Source organism: Trichomycterus rosablanca, chromosome 5 (assembly GCF_030014385.1).
Source record: "Trichomycterus rosablanca isolate fTriRos1 chromosome 5, fTriRos1.hap1, whole genome shotgun sequence".
Lineage (NCBI taxonomy): Eukaryota > Metazoa > Chordata > Actinopteri > Siluriformes > Trichomycteridae > Trichomycterus > Trichomycterus rosablanca.
The window spans coordinates 52,112,125-52,138,704 of NC_085992.1; the positions used below are offsets into that span (position 1 = coordinate 52,112,125).

The 26,580-nt window shown below is 42.5% G+C and overlaps 1 protein-coding gene across 4 annotated transcripts in view; it reads left to right on the forward strand.

Moving 5' to 3' along the window:
• Window positions 1-26,580, forward strand: part of prim2 (DNA primase subunit 2) — a 64,265-nt gene that overhangs the window by 3,789 nt on the left and 33,896 nt on the right. For all 4 annotated transcript variants that reach the window (XM_062995369.1, XM_062995368.1, XM_062995370.1 and 1 more), the window contains 3 exons: window positions 6,441-6,536; window positions 7,111-7,248; window positions 19,457-19,524. In XM_062995369.1, coding sequence (XP_062851439.1) covers window positions 6,441-6,536; window positions 7,111-7,248; window positions 19,457-19,524 — 302 coding nt within the window. The remainder of the gene's footprint in view (window positions 1-6,440; window positions 6,537-7,110; window positions 7,249-19,456; window positions 19,525-26,580) is intronic.

A 26,580-nucleotide genomic window follows, 5' to 3' on the forward strand; every position in this document is an offset into this window, starting at 1 on the left:
CACGTTCTTTCTTCAGGGTCCATCTTGTTTTATACGCTTACGTTCGGGCGTTATAAATGTTAAATAAGTTCATGATGTAAATGAGCCGAGTGTCATTTTAGCGCAACAATGGCAACAGGAATTATAGGCAAGTTTATTAATGATCAAATTAAGTTCACACTCAATAAATACTTGTAATTTAGACCATATTCGAACAGCCGTGGCGTACTAAAGCACTTAATGAGGGTTAATATGGCATTGCAGCCTGCAAATATTCTCTTGCTGGCTTGCTGGAATGATTTAAATGTATTTTTTCGTTGAATAATAACGTAAAATGTAGTTTATATTGTTATGTTAATTATAGCTACTAAATAGATGGTTAATAGTGGCGCATTAATAACCGGGCTAGATTTGCTCTGCTGTGTAAAGTCGCATGCAGGTACAGTACACGTGTGTGTTAGTGTAACGAGCACCATCAGAGAGACTGTTAGTGCCGCCGGGAACATCGCTACCCCACTCAGATCCTCTCTGGAACCACATCAGGTGAACGTGTTGGTTCTTCTAGCGCGCATGATAACGCAGGTTTAAGCTCTTACAGACTTTATTCTCTATTCTATATATTTTTTCGTTTCACAGTGTATATCTATCCTAGGCTAGAAGCTAAATTTAAACCTTTTTTAATAAAGACGCGCATCCCTGCTCTGCTCTGTATTTAACAATAAACACGCGTTTCATTTGTCCTAAAGCTGCCTCATCTTCGTCATTATAAAGCAATAATATACCCAATCATAACCTAACAATGAAGCTTGTTTATATATAGCTCTAAAATCCAGATCCGCCGCCTCTTGCACGACCCCCGATTTCATCGTAAAGCCGGAGACGGGCTCTCACGGGGCATAGCTGTGGCGTTTACCGGACAGTAGTGGTCACGTTCGTACCAGAGCCGGGTCTGCGTGTAGGCGCCTGGGTGGCCGATAGCACAACTGACATTCGTGGTTGAGAACTGATCTAATTCTAACCTTATAACAAAACCAAACGTGGAAAGTTGAAGTACACACGCGGTGCACAGCTATCTAACATGAGTGCGTTTATTGTATTAAGAAAGCAGCACTTAGGTAAGTTATCGAGGCTAAAACGGGAACCTCTCTTGTTAATAATGACCAGATTTAGGACAGTTGCTGTCCTAACCTTAATTAAACACAGGTGTAATTAAACTGGACACACAGACTCGATTACTGTTAAAGTACTGTTAGCCCCTGTTGAATCTAAACACTTTAATGGAACCAGGCCGAATGTTAAATTACGCCACGATGTGAAAAAATACCAGCGATGAAAGGGTATCGGAGTGAGAGAGAGAGAGTCTGCATGACAGTAGTGAGGCCTGATATGGTCGTACGGCTTGGAGGCGGTGGTACTGACCAAAAAACAGGAGCGTGACCTGAAGAGTTGGACTGACACGATCACGCAGTGGATCGTGTTATCCAGGCGACCCGAGACAGACCCGACCCATCTGTGCGGCCAACCATCACGAAGCCATGATGTGACATTAAGTGATTTATTGTGTTGTAGAGTACTGAGAGATGGAGCTTCTAGAACTAAACAACAAAAAGGTTAAAAATGACTTTTAAACACGAGCTGTAAAATGTAATGAACAAAAATGGAAATTTATTGTAGGGAAAAAGTTAGGACACCCCCACATTTATTACTACTTAAAATGTCTAACATTAGAATCCGGTCACCACATCAGCTGTAATGATTAGACCATCGTTAGAGGACACTGGAGTTTTATTTACACCTCAGACGTTAGTTTGGTTTGCTCTTGATCGTTGAAGTGAGTGTTATCACCATGCTGAGATCTAAAGAGCTCTATGAGGCTTCAGAAAGAAGTTGTAGATACATGTGAGTCTGGGAGGGGATTTAAAAGATCTCAGAACTATTAGAAATCAGCCGTTCCACTGTCCGGAACATCATTTACAAGTGGAGAACATGTAAAACAACTTCCAACATGGTCAGGTCAGGCCGTCCTAGCAAGTTCAGCCCAAGAGCCAAGAGACCAACGTCATCACAGGACCTACAGGAGCTCCTGCCACAGCTGATGTCGAGGTTCATGCATCTACCATCAGAAAGAGACGCACAAGTTTGATTTCCATGGGAGGTGTGTAAGGAGGAAACTCTCGCTGTAAAAATAAAACATCAGGGCACGACTAAAGTTCACCAGAGAAACACCGAGACAAAGACCAGGACTTCTGGAACAATGTGCTCTGGACAGATGAATCCAAAGCTGGATTATTTGGACACAGTAACAGAAGACATGTTCGGTGAAGAGCCTCATACCAACTGTGAAGCATGGAGGTGGAAATGTCATGGTTTGGGGCGGTTTTGTAGCAGCAGGGCGTGGCAAGCTCTCCATTATACTGTAGAATCCATAATGAATTCTTCACTGTGTCAGACGGTGCTTGAGGAAAACGTGAGACCATCTGTCCAAAAACTGAAGCTGAAGCGGAGGTGGACCACGCAACATGACAACAACCCAAAACATCCCAGTAAATCCACCAAGGAACGAATCAAAAGAAAGAACCGGAGAATTCTGGAATGGCCAGGTCAAAGCCCGGATCCTAATCCTATTGAGATGCTGTGGGGTGATTTGAAACGGACTGTGCATGCAAGAAACCCCTCAAACCTCACACAGCTGAAGGAATTCTGCATGGAGGAGAGGGGAAAACTTTCTCCCGGTCGATGTCAGAGACGGTAGATGGTTATAGAAAACGTCTAACTGAGGTTATTTCAGACAAAGGGGGAGATACCAGCTATTAGAGCATAGGGTGTCCTAACTTTTTCCTCACGATAAATTTTTGTTCATTATATTTTACAGCTCGTGTTTAAAAGTATTTTTTCAGTTTTATTAGTTTAGTTCTATAAGCTGCATCTCTCAGTACGGTTCACATGAAGCTCAAATGTTCAGGTGTTCTAACTTTTTCACATGACTGTATATATACACAAGTACGTGTGACTTGCCCTCTGGGACTGTATGGGCACAGAGAAGCTGTCCACCATCCGTAAACGCCTGAGAATGATCACGTCGGACATTCTGTTCCGTAGGTTTTAAGCGCTCGAGCTCCATTTTTCCTTGTTTTTTGGTGTAGATCCCCCCCCTCCCTCCCCCCGTATCTTTCAGTCGAGTCATTTCCAGCTCCCAATTATGAACCCGCTGGTGCTTTCTGCAGAGTTTCATTAAATCTGTGGTGATTAGTTCCAGCTGAAGTGAATCACTGAGGTCTGATGAAAAGGCTTCAAACATACAGCTTCATTTCTAACACATTTAATTATACTGCTGTGTGGACAGACGGACAGACAGACAGACAGACAGACAGATAGATAGAGACAGACAGACAGAGACAGACAGACAGACAGACAGCAGATAGATGATAGATAGAGCAGACAGACAGACAAAGCAGATAGGTAGACAGACAGACAGACAGATAGATAGAGCAGACAGACAGAGCAGATAGGTAGACAGACAGACAGATAGATAGATAGACAGACAGATAGACAGACAGACAGACAGACAAAGCAGATAGACAGACAGATAGATAGATAGATAGACAGACAGATAGATAGAGCAGATAGACAGACAGACAGACAGACAGACAAAGCAGATAGACAGACAGACAGACAGACAGATAGATAGATAGACAGACAGGTAGATAGATAGATAGATAGCAGACAGATAGACAGACAGATAGACACAGACAGACAGACAGATAGATAGATAGACATAGATAGACAGATAGATAGATAGACAGACAGACAAAGCAGATAGACAGACAGACAGATAGATAGATAGATAGATAGACAGACAGACAGACAGACAGGCAGACAAACAGATAGATAGATGGATAGATAGACAGACAGATAGATAGAGCAGATAGACAGACAGACAGACAAAGCAGATAGACAGACAGATAGATAGATAGATAGATAGATAGACAGACAGATAGATAGAGCAGATAGACAGACAGACAGACAGACAAAGCAGATAGACAGACAGACAGACAGATAGATAGATAGACAGACAGGTAGATAGATAGATAGATAGCAGACAGATAGACAGACAGATAGAGACAGACAGACAGACAGATAGATAGATAGACATAGATAGACAGATAGATAGATAGACAGACAGACAAAGCAGATAGACAGACAGACAGACAGACAGACAGATAGATAGATAGATAGATAGATAGATAGATAGATAGATAGATAGATAGATAGATAGACAGACAGACAGACAGACAGGCAGACAAACAGATAGATAGATAGATAGATAGATAGATAGATAGATAGATAGATAAATAGATAGATAGATAGATAGATAGATAGATAGACAGACAGACAGACAGACAGACAGACAGGCAGACAAACAGATAGATAGATGGATGGATGGATGGATGGATGGATGGATAGAGCAGATAGATAGACAGACAGACAAACAGACAGATAGACAGACAGAGCAGATAGATAGATAGATAGACAGACAGACAGACAGATAGATAGACAGACAGACAGATACACCCACACTCAGTAGTAATAAGGGGTGTCCGCATACCTTTGCCCAGATAATGTACTTTGTTGACCCAGACTGTTGATCAGCACTTCTGTGTGATCTGTTTTGTTTGAATCAGGAGTGATTGGATTTGTATGTAGTTTGAGCAGCAGGTGGCGCTGTGTGTTCACTGATAAATATCAGATCAGATCAGATGTGTATATGAACCCCCCTGGAGAGCAGGTGTATCTGTGTGAGCTTTTCATTCCACTCTGCTCCGGTGTTGGTGTGTTTTCTGGGGTTTAGTTACCGAATCGTTCCTCTCATCAGGGATTAACCGGTTAACCAGTAAAGAGAAGTCATCGCTTCATTAGTTATCAGTTCTGATCTAAAATACACTCTTAGCTCACACTCATTTATTTATTTAATACAATTATTATTGAAATAATGAACGTCAGAACAGGGGATGTAACCCGATCCTGTCCACAGCTCATCCTCATGAGGCCCTGTTATAATAAGTGCACACTCCAGTTCTTTGTGCAAGGCTGATTAAGCAATAACGGGATTAGGATCGTCAACAGACCAGAGAATTTATGAAAAATTCAACACACACACACACACACACACACACACACACACACATAACCAACACACTCTTGCACCCTGGACTCTGACAACTGTAATGCATGCTTCTATTTCTCAGTCTCTCTGCTGCTATATAAACCTACACTGTTAATTATATATCAGAATACGAGCTGTTCCGCACAATCTGTGCTTACACTTGTATTGGTCCCCCTTCTGCTGCCTAAACAGCCCTGACCCGTCCAGGCCTGGACTCCACAAGACCCCTGAAGGTGTCAGCAGCAGATCCTTTAACTCCTGTAAGTCGTGAGGTGGCGCCTCCTCGTTTCTCCAGCACGTCCCACAGATGCTCGAATTGAAGCATTTTAGCTTTGTGGCAGGGAGCTTCATCCTGCCATCAGGGAAGCGTCTCCATGAGAGGGTGAACATGGTCTGTAACGATGCTCAGGTAGGAGCTACGTGTCAGAGTAACGTCCACGTGGATGGCAGGACCCGAGGTCTCCCAGCAGAACGTCGCCCAGAGCATCACACCGCCCCCGCCCGCTCGCCTTCTTCCCATAGTGCATCCTGGTGCCGTGTGTTCCCCAGCGTGCTCCGTGGTCCAGTTCCCGATGCTCACGTGCACATCGTTGGTGCTTTCGGTGGTGGACAGGGGTCAGCATGGGCTCCATACACAACAAACTGTGCTGCTCTGTGTATTCTGACACCTTTCTATCAGAACCAGCATGAACTTCTTCAGCAGTTTCGCTCCCCACGTGCATCGACGAGCCTCGGCCGCCCATGACCCTGTCGCCGGTTTACCACTGTTCCTTCCTTGGAGCACTGCAGACCGGGACACACCCCACAAGAGCTGCAGTTTTGGAGATGCTCTGACCCGGTCGTCTAGCCGTCACGATTTGGCCCTCGTCAAACTCAACTAACATCGACTTTGAGGATAAAATGTTCACTTGCTGCCTGATATATCCCCCCCACTAACAGGAGGAGATCATCAATGTTATTCACTTCACCTCTCAGTGCTCAGAATGTTATACCTGGTGTATACGTATAAATATTTATAAAAACAAACTTTAAAATGCATTTTGTAATCGAGCAGAGTGTCCTGCACATTGATCCCATTGCAAATGTAGGATATATCATTTAAAAGTTGTATAAAAAACCCTCTATAACACTGAAATATAGTATTTTGTTCACGTCCCCACTAACACGTCCCCACTTTCCCTCGCATCTATGTTTTTAATGTTTATTTTCCATCGGAAATGTCGAATAATGTGGTTTAAATCCACGTTGCTCAGGTCATATTCGCTCTCGAAGTGCGAATCTCTCTTTTCCTTCACAGATCAGCGCCGACGAGAAACAAAACCTGAAAGATCAGCTCATAAATTCCAGTTACGGCGTCAGTGGAACCACCGTGGCTGAGCAGGACTTCTACAAGGTAAGCCTGACCAAATCATCCTGCATCGATGACGTAGCTGTGCAGCGGATAAAATCGGCCGCTGGTCTGCTGGGTGGGAAGGGACGGGACTAAAGAGTGGGTTGGGGACGGAGACGCGGCCTCACGCGCCGATCCACCGAAGTCCGGGGGGGATGAGAAGGGGTCGGTGGGGCGTGCACGCGTCTGAGGGGAGAGTACATCATCCAGCAGAGGAAGAGGAACTGGGTATGACTAAACCGGGAGAAAATGCGGTAATAAAATACCAAAAAGTGACACTCGCGCCCTCTGCTGGCTGATGGATGGTGCTGCGCAGAGACGCGGGATAACGGAGAATCGGTGTGTTAGTCGGGAGTGCAGATCTGCAGCAGTAGAGGGGAACTGGATACGACTAAATCAGAAGGCTGCGTGTGTTATTTATGGAAGGATCAGTGGTCAGTAGGTTGCGTTTCCCTGGATCGGGGCGTGTAAAGGCTCAGACTGAATTCGGCGTCTTAATCCCCTGCGTTCAGCCTGAGCCTCGGGCGGGGCGGACCAGCGCCCGACTGGTGTTGATGTGGAACGGTTTTGGGCGCAGGTACCCTTTCAGGACGCTCTGGATCTGGTGAGGACGAGGAAGGTGTACCTGCAGGGCGGCCACGCCTACATTCCTCACCAGGACATCGTCACCATCGTCCTGAACGACTTCCGCACCAGGCTTTCCAAAGCGCTCGCGGTGAGTCACCACCAAATCACACAGATCACATCAGCTCCACTTACCATATAGAAGCACTTTGTAGCTCTACAATTACTGACTGTAGTCCATCCTCATCCAGCACACGTCATAATCAGCTCCACTTACCATATAGAAGCACTTTGTAGTTCTACAATTACTGACTGTAGTCCATCCTCATCCAGCACACGTCATAATCAGCTCCACTTACCATATAGAAGCACTTTGTAGTTCTACAATTACTGACTGTAGGCCATCCTCATCCAGCACACGTCATAATCAGCTCCACTTACCATATAGAAGCACTTTGTAGTTCTACAATTACTGACTGTAGTCCATCCTCATCCAGCACACGTCATAATCAGCTCCACTTACCATATAGAAGCACTTTGTAGTTCTACAATTACTGACTGTAGGCCATCCTCATCCAGCACACGTCATAATCAGCTCCACTTACCATATAGAAGCACTTTGTAGTTCTACAATTACTGACTGTAGTCCATCCTCATCCAGCACACGTCATAATCAGCTCCACTTACCATATAGAAGCACTTTGTAGCTCTACAATTACTGACTGTAGTCCATCCTCATCCAGCACACGTCATAATCAGCTCCACTTACCATATAGAAGCACTTTGTAGCTCTACAATTACTGACTGTAGTCCATCCTCATCCAGCACACGTAATAATCAGCTCCACTTACCATATAGAAGCACTTTGTAGTTCTACAATTACTGACTGTAGTCCATCCTCATCCAGCACACGTAATAATCAGCTCCACTTACCATATAGAAGCACTTTGTAGTTCTACAATTACTGACTGTAGTCCATCCTCATCCAGCACACGTCATAATCAGCTCCACTTACCATATAGAAGCACTTTGTAGCTCTACAATTACTGACTGTAGTCCATCCTCATCCAGCACACGTCATAATCAGCTCCACTTACCATATAGAAGCACTTTGTAGTTCTACAATTACTGACTGTAGTCCATCCTCATCCAGCACACGTCATAATCAGCTCCACTTACCATATAGAAGCACTTTGTAGTTCTACAATTACTGACTGTAGTCCATCCTCATCCAGCACACGTAATAATCAGCTCCACTTACCATATAGAAGCACTTTGTAGTTCTACAATTACTGACTGTAGTCCATCCTCATCCAGCACACGTCATAATCAGCTCCACTTACCATATAGAAGCACTTTGTAGTTCTACAATTACTGACTGTAGTCCATCCTCATCCAGCACACGTCATAATCAGCTCCACTTACCATATAGAAGCACTTTGTAGTTCTACAATTACTGACTGTAGGCCATCCTCATCCAGCACACGTCATAATCAGCTCCACTTACCATATAGAAGCACTTTGTAGTTCTACAATTACTGACTGTAGTCCATCCTCATCCAGCACACGTCATAATCAGCTCCACTTACCATATAGAAGCACTTTGTAGTTCTACAATTACTGACTGTAGGCCATCCTCATCCAGCACACGTCATAATCAGCTCCACTTACCATATAGAAGCACTTTGTAGTTCTACAATTACTGACTGTAGGCCATCCTCATCCAGCACACGTAATAATCAGCTCCACTTACCATATAGAAGCACTTTGTAGTTCTACAATTACTGACTGTAGGCCATCCTCATCCAGCACACGTCATAATCAGCTCCACTTACCATATAGAAGCACTTTGTAGTTCTACAATTACTGACTGTAGGCCATCCTCATCCAGCACACGTCATAATCAGCTCCACTTACCATATAGAAGCACTTTGTAGCTCTACAATTACTGACTGTAGTCCATCCTCATCCAGCACACGTCATAATCAGCTCCACTTACCATATAGAAGCACTTTGTAGTTCTACAATTACTGACTGTAGTCCATCCTCATCCAGCACACGTCATAATCAGCTCCACTTACCATATAGAAGCACTTTGTAGTTCTACAATTACTGACTGTAGGCCATCCTCATCCAGCACACGTAATAATCAGCTCCACTTACCATATAGAAGCACTTTGTAGTTCTACAATTACTGACTGTAGGCCATCCTCATCCAGCACACGTCATAATCAGCTCCACTTACCATATAGAAGCACTTTGTAGTTCTACAATTACTGACTGTAGGCCATCCTCATCCAGCACACGTCATAATCAGCTCCACTTACCATATAGAAGCACTTTGTAGTTCTACAATTACTGACTGTAGTCCATCCTCATCCAGCACACGTCATAATCAGCTCCACTTACCATATAGAAGCACTTTGTAGTTCTACAATTACTGACTGTAGTCCATCCTCATCCAGCACACGTCATAATCAGCTCCACTTACCATATAGAAGCACTTTGTAGTTCTACAATTACTGACTGTAGGCCATCCTCATCCAGCACACGTCATAATCAGCTCCACTTACCATATAGAAGCACTTTGTAGCTCTACAATTACTGACTGTAGTCCATCCTCATCCAGCACACGTCATAATCAGCTCCACTTACCATATAGAAGCACTTTGTAGTTCTACAATTACTGACTGTAGGCCATCCTCATCCAGCACACGTCATAATCAGCTCCACTTACCATATAGAAGCACTTTGTAGTTCTACAATTACTGACTGTAGGCCATCCTCATCCAGCACACGTCATAATCAGCTCCACTTACCATATAGAAGCACTTTGTAGTTCTACAATTACTGACTGTAGTCCATCCTCATCCAGCACACGTCATAATCAGCTCCACTTACCATATAGAAGCACTTTGTAGTTCTACAATTACTGACTGTAGGCCATCCTCATCCAGCACACGTCATAATCAGCTCCACTTACCATATAGAAGCACTTTGTAGTTCTACAATTACTGACTGTAGTCCATCCTCATCCAGCACACGTCATAATCAGCTCCACTTACCATATAGAAGCACTTTGTAGCTCTACAATTACTGACTGTAGGCCATCCTCATCCAGCACACGTCATAATCAGCTCCACTTACCATATAGAAGCACTTTGTAGTTCTACAATTACTGACTGTAGTCCATCCTCATCCAGCACACGTCATAATCAGCTCCACTTACCATATAGAAGCACTTTGTAGTTCTACAATTACTGACTGTAGGCCATCCTCATCCAGCACACGTCATAATCAGCTCCACTTACCATATAGAAGCACTTTGTAGCTCTACAATTACTGACTGTAGTCCATCCTCATCCAGCACACGTCATAATCAGCTCCACTTACCATATAGAAGCACTTTGTAGTTCTACAATTACTGACTGTAGGCCATCCTCATCCAGCACACGTCATAATCAGCTCCACTTACCATATAGAAGCACTTTGTAGTTCTACAATTACTGACTGTAGGCCATCCTCATCCAGCACACGTAATAATCAGCTCCACTTACCATATAGAAGCACTTTGTAGTTCTACAATTACTGACTGTAGGCCATCCTCATCCAGCACACGTCATAATCAGCTCCACTTACCATATAGAAGCACTTTGTAGTTCTACAATTACTGACTGTAGGCCATCCTCATCCAGCACACGTCATAATCAGCTCCACTTACCATATAGAAGCACTTTGTAGTTCTACAATTACTGACTGTAGGCCATCCTCATCCAGCACACGTCATAATCAGCTCCACTTACCATATAGAAGCACTTTGTAGCTCTACAATTACTGACTGTAGTCCATCCTCATCCAGCACACGTAATAATCAGCTCCACTTACCATATAGAAGCACTTTGTAGTTCTACAATTACTGACTGTAGTCCATCCTCATCCAGCACACGTCATAATCAGCTCCACTTACCATATAGAAGCACTTTGTAGCTCTACAATTACTGACTGTAGTCCATCCTCATCCAGCACACGTCATAATCAGCTCCACTTACCATATAGAAGCACTTTGTAGCTCTACAATTACTGACTGTAGTCCATCCTCATCCAGCACACGTCATAATCAGCTCCACTTACCATATAGAAGCACTTTGTAGCTCTACAATTACTGACTGTAGTCCATCCTCATCCAGCACACGTAATAATCAGCTCCACTTACCATATAGAAGCACTTTGTAGTTCTACAATTACTGACTGTAGTCCATCCTCATCCAGCACACGTAATAATCAGCTCCACTTACCATATAGAAGCACTTTGTAGTTCTACAATTACTGACTGTAGTCCATCCTCATCCAGCACACGTAATAATCAGCTCCACTTACCATATAGAAGCACTTTGTAGTTCTACAATTACTGACTGTAGTCCATCCTCATCCAGCACACGTCATAATCAGCTCCACTTACCATATAGAAGCACTTTGTAGCTCTACAATTACTGACTGTAGTCCATCCTCATCCAGCACACGTCATAATCAGCTCCACTTACCATATAGAAGCACTTTGTAGCTCTACAATTACTGACTGTAGTCCATCCTCATCCAGCACACGTCATAATCAGCTCCACTTACCATATAGAAGCACTTTGTAGTTCTACAATTACTGACTGTAGTCCATCCTCATCCAGCACACGTAATAATCAGCTCCACTTACCATATAGAAGCACTTTGTAGTTCTACAATTACTGACTGTAGTCCATCCTCATCCAGCACACGTCATAATCAGCTCCACTTACCATATAGAAGCACTTTGTAGCTCTACAATTACTGACTGTAGGACCCCCACAGAGCAGGTATTATTGAGGTGCTGGATGATTCTCAGCACTGCAGTGACACTGACATGGTGCTGGTGTGTTAGTGTGTGTTGTGCTGGTATGAGTGGATCAGACACAGCAGCGCTGCTGGAGTTTTTAAACACCGTGTCCACTCACCGTCCACTCTATTAGACACTCCTACCTAGTCGGTCCACCTTGTAGATGTAAAGTCAGAGACGATCGCTCATCTATTGCTGCTGTTTGAGTCGGTCATCTTCTAGACCTTCATCAGCGGTCACAGGACGCTGCCCACGGGGCGCTGTGCGCTGGATGTTTTTGGTTGGTGAACTATTCTCAGTCCAGCAGTGACGGTGAGGTGTTTAAAATCTCCACTCATACCAGCACAACACACACTAACACAGCACCTGGACCAGCCAGCAGAGGTCGTAACTGCAGCAGTGATGAGGAATCCCTCAGAGCCCCACTGATGTAGAACTATTATTCAGGGCTGTAATTACTTTCTCTTTACTGACCTCCAGAGTGGACGTGTCTAATTCTAATTAGCCTTTCAAAATACTCCCCCCCCCCCCCCCAAACAGGGGTATAGAACACGGCGAGGGCGGAGTAACGGTGTAATGAGAGCTTGTACGATAAGAGGACGAGTGCATTTAAATATAAAAACGTTTAAATATTAACACCGCGCCTCCTCGTTCAGTCATTACAGCGCTGAACTCTTCAGAGGTTCATTTATTAATGAATACCTGAAAATAATGAACCAATAGGCACGACGTGATGAGTTCCTGTCCTTCAACCGCTTTGAACTGCCGATTTTACCCATCGAGCAACACTTCACTTTGATAATTACAAACTGAGAACGTGTGTTAATAGTTTTGAGGATTAATGAACAATTAAAAACTGAGATTTACGATAGTATTCAGACCCGCTGTATTCCGTCCGCTTTAATTATGACTAGAACTGACCTGCAGCCCTTAGGAACACGCACGTCCCTCCACACCACGCCCAGTTTACACTCTACTGTTTACAATTTAAATACTTATCAGATACAAATCAAATATGAATCAAATACAATTTAAAAACATTTTATTTTTCCCCCTTTTTCTTCCCCTTTAGCGCATCCGATCGTTCAGTTAGCATCGTGCTTCCTCTCTGTCTATGCGGAACCCCGCCCTGACCGAGGAGATCGAAGCTAACCCGTATCCCCTCCGAAACACGGGCAGCAGCCGGATGCGTCTTTGCCACCCGCACATCGATGAGTTTGGCGCCACCTAGCGTTGCATGCGGAGAGACACACCCTGAGTGCGCTCTTCCTCATCTCCTGTGCGGGCGCCTCTAATCAGCCGGCAGAGGTCGCAATCGCATTCTGACAGAGAGAGACAAATACAATTTAAATACATATCAGATACGAATCAAATATGAATCAAATTAGATTTAAATACAAATTAGGTTTGAATCGTTTATGAATCAAATACAAACCAGATACGAATCATATACAAATCAAATACGACTTAAGAATTATATATGAATCAAATACAATGCAAATACAAACCAGATACGAATCATTTATGAATCAAATACGACTTTAATAAGAATCATATGTGAATCATATACGAATCAAATACAATTCAAATACAAACCAGATACGAGTCATTTATGAATCAAATATGACTTAAATGAAAATCAAATATGAATCAAATATGATTTAAATACAACTCCGATATGAATCATATACGAATCAAATACGATTTAAATACAAATCAGATATAAATCATATATGAATCAGATACAAATCAGATACGAACCAAATATGAATGATTTATGAGCTCAACTGCTCGGGTTCCAGACCATGTGGAACACATCATATCACAAACTGGACTGTGCTGGTCTAGTGGGTAGAGCTGTGGGTTACCAACTAGCGGTTTTCCAACGAGTGGAGTCGAGAAATATCGACAGCAGTACAGCGGTACCTTGAAACTGGACGTCAGTTTTGAGTTTCGAGGTATTTTTTCCCCCATAAGGATGTTTGGGGAACCTGTTAATGCGTCCATGGTCCCGTGGAACTGCAGATATTTTAGTCTCATGTCAAATAATGAGGTTGTTTTTGACACTTAAACACTGAAAATAACACAAATATAATATAAACACACTGAAATACAATTACTAACAGTTACACATCAATAACAATACAATAAAAGCTGCACTTTAGTTTTACTTCTTTATTGTTTCCTGACGCTTCTTAATGCTGGAGATGCTTGATGTTGGAATACCGTATTCCCTTCAGCACCGGCGCATTCACATGAGAACAAAACTCAGCGTGACTTACTGTAGTAAAACAGCGAGTGAGGAATGTGATTAGTGGAGGAACTTATGAGCAGTAATAATGAAGAGAAGTTTAGTGCTCCTGTCTCCTTCTTTTACTACATTAAACCACGTTAAGCTTTATTTTCAACCAGAAGCGTTTTAGACTCTGGGAGAAGCTGATTCTGATTCTCACCGTTCCTCTGGACAGATAGCCCTTCACGGCTCGAGACGGATAATCTTGTCGGGTCCGTCTCTGTGTCAGCGATTGCTTATCGAGACGCCGGAGTCTCTGTCAACAAGGAGACGATGACATTGCTGCATTATTTTCCCAGCGTGGTAATCCAATACTCGATACGGCTTATCCGCCGGGGGGATTAGAATAACAACCGCCGGCGTTCTCCCGGAGAGCTCGTTCATCCGTCTCTGAACACGTACGAGTTCCGTCTCTATAGAGCGCTTCATAAAGCCGAGCACGATTTACAGAAGGAAACGATGGAGAAAAGAACACCATAATAACCGAGAGCTGCAGGAGAGAGGAGGAACGTTTCTAATGACCTTCCAGGGAAGAGATGCAGAACTGTCATGATCCTACGTTCAGATCGCTCGTCACCCTGCGTCCACACCAGAAGCGTCACCACCGTCTGTGGGGTTCGGCTGGTACAGTTTAACCCACGCCAAGCTAAAAATAAAACCTTTACTGGCTTACTGGTACAATTTAAATATAAATCAAATATAAATCAAATATAAATCAAACAAATGAGATACAAATCAAATGAATTAAATACGATCCAAATACAAGTCAGAGACGAATCAAATATGACTTAAATAAGAATCATATAGGAATCAAATACGAGTCAAATATTAATCAAATATGAATCAAATACGACAAATAGAAATCATATACGAATCATATACGATTGAAATACAAGTCAAATATGAATCATATACGAATCAAATATGAATCAAATACGATCCAAATACAAGTCAGAGACGAATCAAATATGACTTAAATAAGAGTCATACGAATCAAATAGGAGTCAAATATGCATCATATACGAATCAGATATGAATCAAATATGAATCATAAATGAATCAAATACAATTGAAAGATAAATCAGATACAAATCATTTCTGAATCAAATTCAGTTTAAATACAAATCATATACGAATCCAATACGACTTGAATAAGAATCATATACAAATCAGATATGAATCAAGTATGAATCATATACGAATCAAAAACAACTTAAATAAAAATTATGTAAGAATCAAATATGACTTAAATGAGAATCATGTATGAATCAAAAATGAATCAAATACGATTTAAAGACAAATCAGATACAAATCATTATTGAATCAAATTAAATTTAAATACAAATCTTATGTGAATCATTTATGAATCAAATACGATCAGAAATACAAATCAGACACGGATCATTTAGGAATCAAATATGAATCTAATATGATTTATGTATACAGCATTAGCAGACGCTTTTATCCAAAGAGACTTACATTATGCTGTCTAAGCAACTGAGGGTTAAGGGCCTTCCTCGAGGGCCCAACAGTGGCAACCTGGCAGAACCAGCGACCTTCTGATTACTAGTCCGGTACCTTAACCGCTGGGCTACAACTGCCCACGATTTAAATACGAATCAGATATGAATCAGATACTACTTATCCGAGTACTGATCGGTACTCAGTGTGGTGACCGTATTAGGAGGCTTTTCTAATTCTGAGTTCATTGCCTGCCTGAAGAGAGTGTTTAATCATAGGAAGGACACAGCGGTGCTCTCATCCTGCAGGATTGATTAACGTCAGCCTCGGAACAAAGGGTTCGGACCCGATGGCGATCTTTACGTCGATGCGCCGCTGAAGTGAGCCGCGTTCAGTTCGATGATCCACGTCTTCAGGGTTCCTCTCTTCTCTTGGTCTGCTTTTAAAAGGTTTAGGTAAATTAATGATGGTTTGAATATCGACGGGGGGGTTGCTTCTGAGTGGCTGTAAAGACTCCGAGTGCCCCGTTTAATACCCCGGGGGGGGGGGGGGGCTTTAGCCATGTCACGAATGTGTGTGCTCATAAATCAGGGAGCCGCCTCGGATGTGGTGCTTTAATGTGGTGGTTCTAGATTGTGCACTTCCATCCTCTTAGCTCAGGGAAATGCAAAGCTGGCTCGACTGTGGACAGTCAGCCCTTCTTTGGATCACATAGCATAAATTATGGCGTTTTTTTTTTTTGACCGCTGGCTGTATTCAGGCCAATTGAATTCATTCCGATATATATAATATAATGGAGATCGGTGCGTGACTCTCCGTGCGCGATACGGATCCCCCGTACGAACCCGCCTCGCTCAGGTGAAAAGAGGGAACGCGACGTAGGACATGTGCCGTGTCCTAAATCACATACTACACTAATTCGATGACTGCTTGGTATGTGTTTTATGGTTAAAACGCTCACCTTGGCACCCTAAACAACGCCCTTGCCGGCTGACGGGGGCCCGGGGGCCTCCTCCCATGCTCGTGAAGCTGTCGGTTCCATCCCTACACCGGGCAGTAGCAGATTCCTTCCTTCTGTTTACATTTCCCTACCTTATACAGCTAATACATTAAAGAGAGGCCACAACTACTCGTACCTGGAATCCTGTGTTAAGCCTGTGCAAATCGTGACCAGGCGATCTCCAGGTCAGGCTGTCGATGGCGCTAGTGAGCTAGTATGAATACCCTGTGCCGAAATGTTCTTTCGACGCTGCCCTCCTCGCATCCAGGGTAGAATGAGAGTGCTCATGCAGGACGTGGAATAAATAAACGCTTTACTGGTGCATCAAGAAGTGACGGGGAGGTTTAACACACCGACACATGCACGTGCGAAGTGGATTCATTTCTTTACTTGGTGTCGCTCACATGCTCGTTTCATGCACGTTACGTTTGCATTTATCCAAAGCTAAATACAGTCTGAGGAACTGAGGGTTAGGGTCCTTGCTCAAGGGTCCAACAGTGGCTTCTAATTACTAATCCAGTATCTTAACCACTGAGCCACCACGTGTGACTGCTTTCTGTCACACTTTTTTTTATTATTTGCGACTCCTTTGTTCTGTTAATTATCTCGGCTCGGCCTCATTTTGCTGCTTCTTTATTCGAGAGCAGATCTAACCATCCAGTATTGTCTTTCGGCTTTATGATTGACAGTCATCTTATTTTATTTATCAGTTATGATTGTGTATGGTTAATATGATAGAACTAAAACCCTAGAGCGTATATAACATGTAAAATTACAGTAATTAACCTACAAGAATAGAAAAACAACAATTCTAGTTTAAAATCAAATAAAAATGCTTTCAGTCGTAGTGGTAAAAACACGCGCTGGAACCAGAGCTGGATCTGGAATACATCGTATCGAGTCTCGGCTCTGCCTGCCGGCTGAGGCTGAGCGGCCACGTGAACGACGATTGGCCCGTCGTTCAGATATGGGCGGGACTAAGCCGGATGGGGTCTCTCTCTCGTGACTAATGCGACTACGACCTCTGCTGGCTGATTGATGGCGCCTGCACAGAGATGAGAAAAGAGTGCTCTCAGGGTGTGTCTCTCCGTACACGACGCTGAGCTGCACTGCACTCGTCACAGTGTAGGTGATAAGATGCGTACGGCTGCTGCCCACGTGTCGGAGGGGGCGTGGGTTAGCTTCGATCTCCTCGGTCAGGGCGGGGATCGGCATTGGTGGAGAGGAAGCGTGACGCAATCGGGCGATTGGACGCCCTAAAAAGGGAGAAAATGCATAAAGAAAATATAATTAAAAAAATATACAGATTCCCCACTCTTTTGTCTGTTGGTATGGGTCGTTCGATCGTGTTCATCCGTCTCGTCTCTTCATCCTGAGCTTTGTTTTGCTCTCCGATTGCTGATTAATCTGCTCTCCTCTGATATCTGTGAGGTCTGGTGTTCAGCAGCAGTCCACGTGCTACACTGTAGGGCTGCCGAGCGTTTTTAATTCGTTTAGCGCTGTATTTCATTACTGCACGTAATCATTCCGCTAATTAGAACATTTAATCGCACTTTAACGTCTCCTGTTTCAAAAATACAAGATGAATTTCCACGTACTTGTGTGCTAACAGTCAGTGAAAGCAGATTACATTAGATTAATAAACTATTTAAATGACATTTTTCATGTAAGTGTAGTGCCGTCTTGTTCAACTCTGTGTAACTGAATCACTCTTTGTTCAAACAAATCATTTTGGATAGGATTGACTCTGTTAAAATGAATCGTTCTCGACGTAACCCTAACCCTAACCCTAGAACGAATGATTCGTTTGAACAGAGTTGTTCAAGTTGAGTGATTCGTTCTGTCAGGATTCGATCAGGATTCGTTTAAACAGAGTTGTTCATGTCGAGTGATTCACTTAAACATGTTGAGTCATTCATGTTGTAAATGAATTCTTTGAAGAGTTGTTTGTGTTGAGTGATTCGTTTGAACTTTTCAAATAAATCATCCTCGATATAATTGACTGTTGAAATGAATCATTCTTGATATTATTGACTGTTTAAACGAATCATTTTCATGACTTCATTCATGATTCTGTTCAGTTAAGTCATTCTCTGTTTAGACGAATCATTTCTATTTTCAAATGAATCATTCTTGATATTATTGACTGTTTAAACGAATCATTTTCATGACTTCATTCATGATTCTGTTCAGTTAAGTCATTCTCTGTTTAGACGAATCATTTCTATTTTCAAATGAATCATTCTTAATATTACTGACTGTTTAAATGAATCGTTTTTAATAAGAATGACTCACTAGACATGAATGACTGTTAAACAAATCATTCTCAACATCATTGCTGCTTACCTAGGAATCGTGTCTTTTATTATTATTATCTCTATGTACAGAACACAAGCTAGAGTAGACATGATTTACCCCACACTTTTGTTTACCTTTACAGAAGGTTCTTCACACATACCCTAAAATACAGCTCTGTGATTCACAGAATTACAGATTCTGTGATACCCCACAGCCCGGACGTATGAAGTGTACGGAGGATTGTTTTCACATGTAGTACAGTCAGTACCTGTCAGAAATAATTTCATTACCACACACACACACACAGCAGGTCTAACAGAGCCTACATTTTGTCCTCGTCTATCTTGTTTACATGTTGCATCGCCAGCACGTAAATATTTCATGTCACGGATAGAAAATGCCAGTTTGCCCTTTGACCCCTGGTTGTTTTGTGTTGTTTGCAGCTGACCGCCCGCTCCCTGCCGGCCGTCCAGTCAGACGAGCGCCTGCAGCCTCTGCTGAACCATCTCAGGTAACGCGCATCATTACGTTTCTCTGGTATTTACCGTCGCCGGGAGGTCGCCGGGCGTGCGGGTTCGGCTCTCTATGTGACGGGAGCGCTTTTACAGTACGAAGAGAAACACTGGAGAGCCCCCCACGCTCCGTTCCTTTATTCTCGTCTGTGTACGCTTAAGTGTGTTTGTTTCATACGCTCATAATAAATGTTCCCACCTGAGAGAAGCAGGATCCACAGAAACACCAGGACATTGTGAGGAGGAACCTTCTGACCTCTGGGGTGAAATAATGATGATCCCAAACTCTTCCCATCAAACCCCATCGTGTTATGAGCTGGAAGCTTCAGCAGCAGAAGAACGAGTGAAGGTTCCACAGGAGAGCACTTACAGAAATCTCTACAAGGCGAATGTTCCACCGAGTCTGAGGGTGGAACAATAGTGCACGTCAAGAGAACTATATATTCTACATATAAACTATTCTAAATATTCTTTCTCTGGTCATTCGACCAATTATATTGATAATGAATCATTTGAACCTTTATGTTGAGAATTATTTGTTTGAACAGAGTCGTTTGTGTTGAGTGAGTCGTTTGTGTTGAGTGAGTCGTTTGAGTTGTTCGAGTCGAGAATCATTCATTTAAACAAGTTAATTTATGTCTAGAATCAGATGAAATGATGCTGCTGTTAGTATTATAGTTTAATTACCTATTAAAGATTTTGCTCAGGGGTCCAACAGTGGCACCTTGGTGGTAGAGGGTCCTGAACTGGCAACCTTCTGATCACTAGTACAGTACCTTTACCACTGATTATTACAAGCAGTTGATCGGCAAGTTAACTCATGTCGAGAATGATTTGTTTGAACTGGGTCGTTCTTGTTAAGTGATTCGTTGAGAACGGTTCTTTTGAACAGTCGTTCATATTGAGTGATTTGTTTGAACAGAGTCGTTCAAGTCGAGAATGATTCATTGGAACAGAGTTATTTGTGTTGAGTATGATTCGTATGAATAGAGTCATTCATGTTAAGTGATTTATTTGAACAAAGTTGTTTGAGTTGAGAATAATTCATTCATTCATGTCTAGAATGATTCATTGGAACAGTAATTTTTGTTGGGATTGATTCGTTTGAACAGAGTCATTCATGTCTAGAATGATTCATTGGAACAGTAATTTTTGTTGGGATTGATTCGTTTGAACAGAGTCATTCATGTCTAGAATGATTCATTGGAACAGTAATTTTTGTTGGGATTGATTCGTTTGAACAGAGTCATTCATGTCTAGAATGATTCATTGGAACAGTAATTTTTGTTGGGATTGATTCGTTTGAACAGAGTCATTCATGTCTAGAATGATTCATTGGAACAGTAATTTTTGTTGGGATTGATTCGTTTGAACAGAGTCATTCATGTCTAGAATGATTCATTGGAACAGTAATTTTTGTTGGGATTGATTCGTTTGAACAGAGTCATTCATGTCTAGAATGATTCATTGGAACAGTAATTTTTGTTGGGATTGATTCGTTTGAACAGAGTCATTCATGTCTAGAATGATTCATTGGAACAGTCATTTTTGTTGGGATTGATTCGATTGAACAGAGTCATTCATGTCTAGAATGATTCATTGGAACAGTAATTTTTGTTGGGATTGATTCGTTTGAACAGAGTCATTCATGTCTAGAATGATTCATTGGAACAGTAATTTTTGTTGGGATTGATTCGTTTGAACAGAGTCATTCATGTCTAGAATGATTCATTGGAACAGTAATTTTTGTTGGGATTGATTCGTTTGAACAGAGTCATTCATGTCTAGAATGATTCATTGGAACAGTCATTTTTGTTGGGATTGATTCGTTTGAACAGAGTCATTCATGTCTAGAATGATTCATTGGAACAGTAATTTTTGTTGGGATTGATTCGTTTGAACAGAGTCATTCATGTCTAGAATGATTCATTGGAACAGTAATTTTTGTTGGGATTGATTCGTTTGAACAGAGTCATTCATGTCTAGAATGATTCATTGGAACAGTCATTTTTGTTGGGATTGATTCGTTTGAACAGAGTCATTCATGTTAAGAATTATTTGTTTGAAGCGAGTCATTCGAGTAGAGAAAGAGAACGATTCATTTGAACACAGTTGTTCGTGTTGAGTGATTCATTTGATCATGATCATTCATGTCGAGAATGATTCGCTTGAACAGAGTTGTTTGTGTTGAGAATGATTCGTTTAAACAGTGTCGTTCGGGTCCAGAATGATTCGTTTAAACAGAGTCGTTCGGGTCCAGAATGATTCGTTTAAACAGAGTCGTTCGGGTCCAGATTGATTCGTTCAAACAGTGTCGTTCGTGTCCAGAATGATTCGTTCAAACAGTGTCGTTCGGGTCCAGAATGATTCGTTTAAACAGAGTCGTTCGTGTCCAGATTGATTCGTTGTCTAGAATGATTCATTGGAACAGTAATTTTTGTTGGGATTGATTCGTTTGAACAGAGTCATTCATGTCTAGAATGATTCATTGGAACAGTAATTTTGTTGGGATTGATTCGATTGAACAGAGTCATTGTCAATGTTAAGAATTATTTGTTTGAAGCGAGTCATTCGAGTAGAGAAAGAGAACGATTCATTTGATCATGATCATTCATGTTGAGAATGATTCGCTTGAACAGAGTTGTTTGTGTTGAGTGATTCGTTCAAACAGAGTCATTCATGTCCAGAATGATTCGTTTAAACAGAGTCGTTCGTGTCCAGAATGATTCGTTTAAACAGAGTTGTTCATGTCCAGAATGATTCGTTTAAACAGAGTCGTTCGTGTCCAGAATGATTCGTTTTAACAGAGTTGTTCATGTCCAGAATGATTCGTTTAAACAGAGTCGTTCGTGTCCAGAATGATTCGTTTAAACAGAGTCGTTCGTGTCCAGAATGATTCGTTTTAACAGAGTCGTTCATGTCCAGAATGATTCGTTTAAACAGAGTCGTTCGTGTCCAGAATGATTCGTTTAAACAGAGTCGTTCGTGTCCAGAATGATTCGTTTTAACAGAGTCGTTCATGTCCAGAATGATTCGTTTTAACAGAGTCGTTCGTGTCCAGAATGATTCGTTTAAACAGAGTCGTTCGTGTCCAGAATGATTCGTTTAAACAGAGTCGTTCGTGTCCAGAATGATTCGTTTAAACAGAGTCGTTCGTGTCCAGAATGATTCGTTTAAACAGAGTCGTTCGTGTCCAGAATGATTCGTTTTAACAGAGTCGTTCGTGTCCAGAATGATTCGTTTTAACAGAGTCGTTCATGTCCAGAATGATTCGTTTAAACAGAGTCGTTCATGTCCAGAATGATTCGTTTAAACAGTTTCTTTATTGGAATAATGATGCGGTTGTAATTTGGTTGGTGTAAATGTTTAGCTTTGATCATGTGCGTGACCTGAGCACATGGTGAGCTGGATATTATAACCCGGCTTCTCGGCGGCGCCCTGGCGGACGGGCGTGTGTTCGGTCCTCTGTAGAGGAAGCGAACGGTGGCAGCGCGCCCGTCTGGCACCCCCCGGCCGGCAGCCGTTTCCATTGTTATCCGATCAGAGCAGCTGTGCTCCCCCCGATCCAGCTGCTGTAATTGGATTCGTGTGTGACGGCCAGCTGTTTGCGAGCGCCGCCGGCTCTTATTGTGTGTGTCGGCGCTGCTCGGGACCGATAAGGCGACCGTGCGACCCCGGGGAGGGGGGTGACGCGCGCGATGGTCCTGTAGGGGACGGTTCTCGATGCCGCAGCCGGGCACGGATCTGTTCGGCGTGTTTAGAGCGCGTGGTGTTGGAGGAGATGCTCTCTCAGGCTTTTCCAGAATTACACCCTCACCAGTTTTGGGATTAAACTTCCAATTTAAGCAACTGCGCCCCCTACTGTGTATAATATCCGCCATCTACCAACCGTAATTACAACATCCGCATTAAAGAATCAGATGAAATGATGCTGCTGTTAGTGTTATAGTTCAATTACCTATTAAAGATTTTGCTCAGGGGTCCAACAGTGGCACCTTGGTGGTGGAGGGTCCTGAACTGGCAACCTTCTGATCACTAGTCCAGTACTTTAAACACTGATTATTACAAGCAGTTGATCTGCAGTGGAACCGGTGCTTCCCAAGCCGGGTTAAAACTGTCGGGCCCCTGAGCAAGGCCCTTAATCCTCATTGGCTTGCATTGCTTTCAGTCACATGGTGCTTTGTTTGGGGACCCAACCTTGGTCGCAGATTGGGGGCATGTGGTGACCCGGCTCTCCTTAATCAGATTTGAAATCGTACAAGCCGCAGCGGGCTCACGATCTCAGCTCAGGGGCCCAACAGTGGCACCTTGGTGGCAGCGGGTCTTGAACTAACACCGTTCTGATTAATAGTCTAGTACCTTGACCGCTGAGCTACCAGTTTGGCTTAAAAGTCCATTACAAGCAGTTGATCGCTTCAAGTGGTTCCCAAGCCAGGTTGAAGCTGTCGGGCCCCTGAGCAAGGCCCTTAATCCTTAATTCCATGCATCGCATACAGTCACATTTATGAGTCACATGGAGCTTAGTGTGGGGAGCCAACTCTGGCTACAGATCGTACGCGTGTCTGAGGGGGTCGTGCAAGCACCAGCGAATTCACAATCGGGAACTGGAAATGTTTTTTTTTTTTACTTATTTGGTTAATATATTCCGAGGGCGCTCTCGCTTACCGCTGCTGGAATCTTAGCGGTGCTGTCGGCCGGTCGGGCGTCTGTGTGGACTTGATAGGCTCGTCAGTGCGCTCCAAGTGCAGCTCACAAGCCCAGATAGAATCCAGGTCCTTGTTCTATTGATCCGATTCTATTGAACGGCTCTTTAAGATGAACAAAAGGAGCCGCTATAATATATATTTTTATTTCTGTGCAGTTCTTATCGGCTGTAATTCAACTATTCCGCTTCCATCAGTAGAGGGAATCAATCAGTCATAATAAGAGCTGATTATTATCGATATTTAAATCACTTTCAGTATCGTGGAGAGAGCAAGCGACACACACACACACACACACACACACACACACACACACACACACACAGAGAGAGAGAGCTCATTACCTCATTAATGTAAATATTATAATTTTTATTGCTATTATTTTGCACTGTTTTTATTCATATTTTATTCTATTTTATATTTTTGCACATGTAACTGTTTTGTATATATTAATTTTTTTTATTGTTATTTTTATTATTTCGCTCTAACTTGCTGTGGCAATACGAACGTCCTTATTTGTCCTGCCATCGAAGCTTCTTTTGAGTTTGAGTTTGAGAGCCGTAACCGAGCTACAGAGAGAACATGCGGACGATGAGCAGTGCTAGTGGTATAATGACAAATAATTGAGAAATAAACTATAAACTTCTTTAATGATGTTAAATCTGATTGGTTCATGGCGCGTATGTTTTAAAGCAGAAACAAACACGGGCTCATCTCTGCACAAGAGAGGATTTTGAATACTTTTGAAGGGTGCCGTGACTGAAAAAAGTGGCATTACGAGATTTTTTTTTACTTCTAAAACTGAAGCGATACGTTTTTCACCCACGGGAGACAGATTTGATTAGTCTAACTGACCACACACACACACACACACACACACACACACACACACGTTTAATGTTATTCAGTTCAGTCTGAAAAACCCTTAAAAATCGGGCTCACAGCGAAGATAAACCGGTGACAAAAGCAACGGTGTGTGTGTGTGTGTGTCTTTAAGAGAGACGATCTGTTCACAGTATCGATATAAGTGATTCATGAGTCGATTCATTTTAAGCGCAGCGTAAGTTTCTCTTCTCGGTCATCTCTCCGTGTTTACTGTTATTAATGAATGTTGTGGTTGTAAATAAACACCAACTACTACAGAACATTCTTTGTGACTCTCTTACATTATAAAGCTCAGTCTTAATTATACTGAGTATTATTACAGAGCAGTAACAGAGTCAGAGTCGTTCTGCCCGTGGAGCTAAACGTTTTCTGTCAGTCAGAGCAGATGATCCCGAACTAACCAACTTAGTAATTGATAAACTTTTGTCTATGCTTGACTCTGTGAAGTAACGTTTTCTGCTCTCATCTACTGTACATCAAAAAGCAAGAACCGCTCACGATGTACCAAAGTGAAGCACGAGTTTATATAACGTGCTGATGGAATCGGCTCAGATGGGATCGGACCGTATTATCTTTTTGAAGTAATATTTTCAATCAGCAAAATTGCATCGTATGTATCAGAATCAGAATACTTTATTGATCCCAGAGGTAAATTGCAGTTTTTTACAGTAGCACCCATTTATGTAAAAATAATAAACACTCTACTGGCTTAAAACAAAGAAAAAAGAAGAAAAATTTTAAGTTAAAAAGTTATATACACACAATTAAGTAATTAAAATGCTTACGTTATTATTATTGCACATATGAAAACTGAATATTACACAGATAAACCATAGTGTCACACATTGTATGTATGATGTGCACAACGTTAATTATGTTATTTTAGCTCGTCAGAAGCTTTCTCAATGATTTCTGTGGGGGGAGGGGGCGTGGGGCAAGTCCGCGGTTGGCACACGAAGGGGGGCGCATGTCCAAAAAGGTTGAAACCCCCTGCTCTAACACTCCTGGTCTTCAGATAACTGGGAGCCGGGAACACAATCCTGATTCAGCCCTGCACAAATAGCTTGTCAAAATAATGTCCTGTTTGTGCTGTCAGAAAAAAATCAGTGACAAATTTCCACTGATGGTTTTAAATCCGACGAGAAGAACGTAATAAAAATCCATCACACCGTTTACTAGAAGAAAAAAACACGACAGTATCGTCGATAAAGTAATCGGAGCCCTGATGTGTATGTAAACCCGTCACGTCAATAAAATACTACAAACTTTACACACACATTTCCCATCATCCTCCACTCCCGAGAAGAGGGCGTGTCTAAATCCTTAGCTCCCTTAAAATGCTCCTACTGAGGTTCTTAATTCTGAGTGATGATCCGACTGAATGACGAGGGAGCGTCCGGCGCCTCCTCAGCGCTGAAGATCAATCCCAGCATTCAGTGCGGCACAAAGAACTACAAACATGGTGGA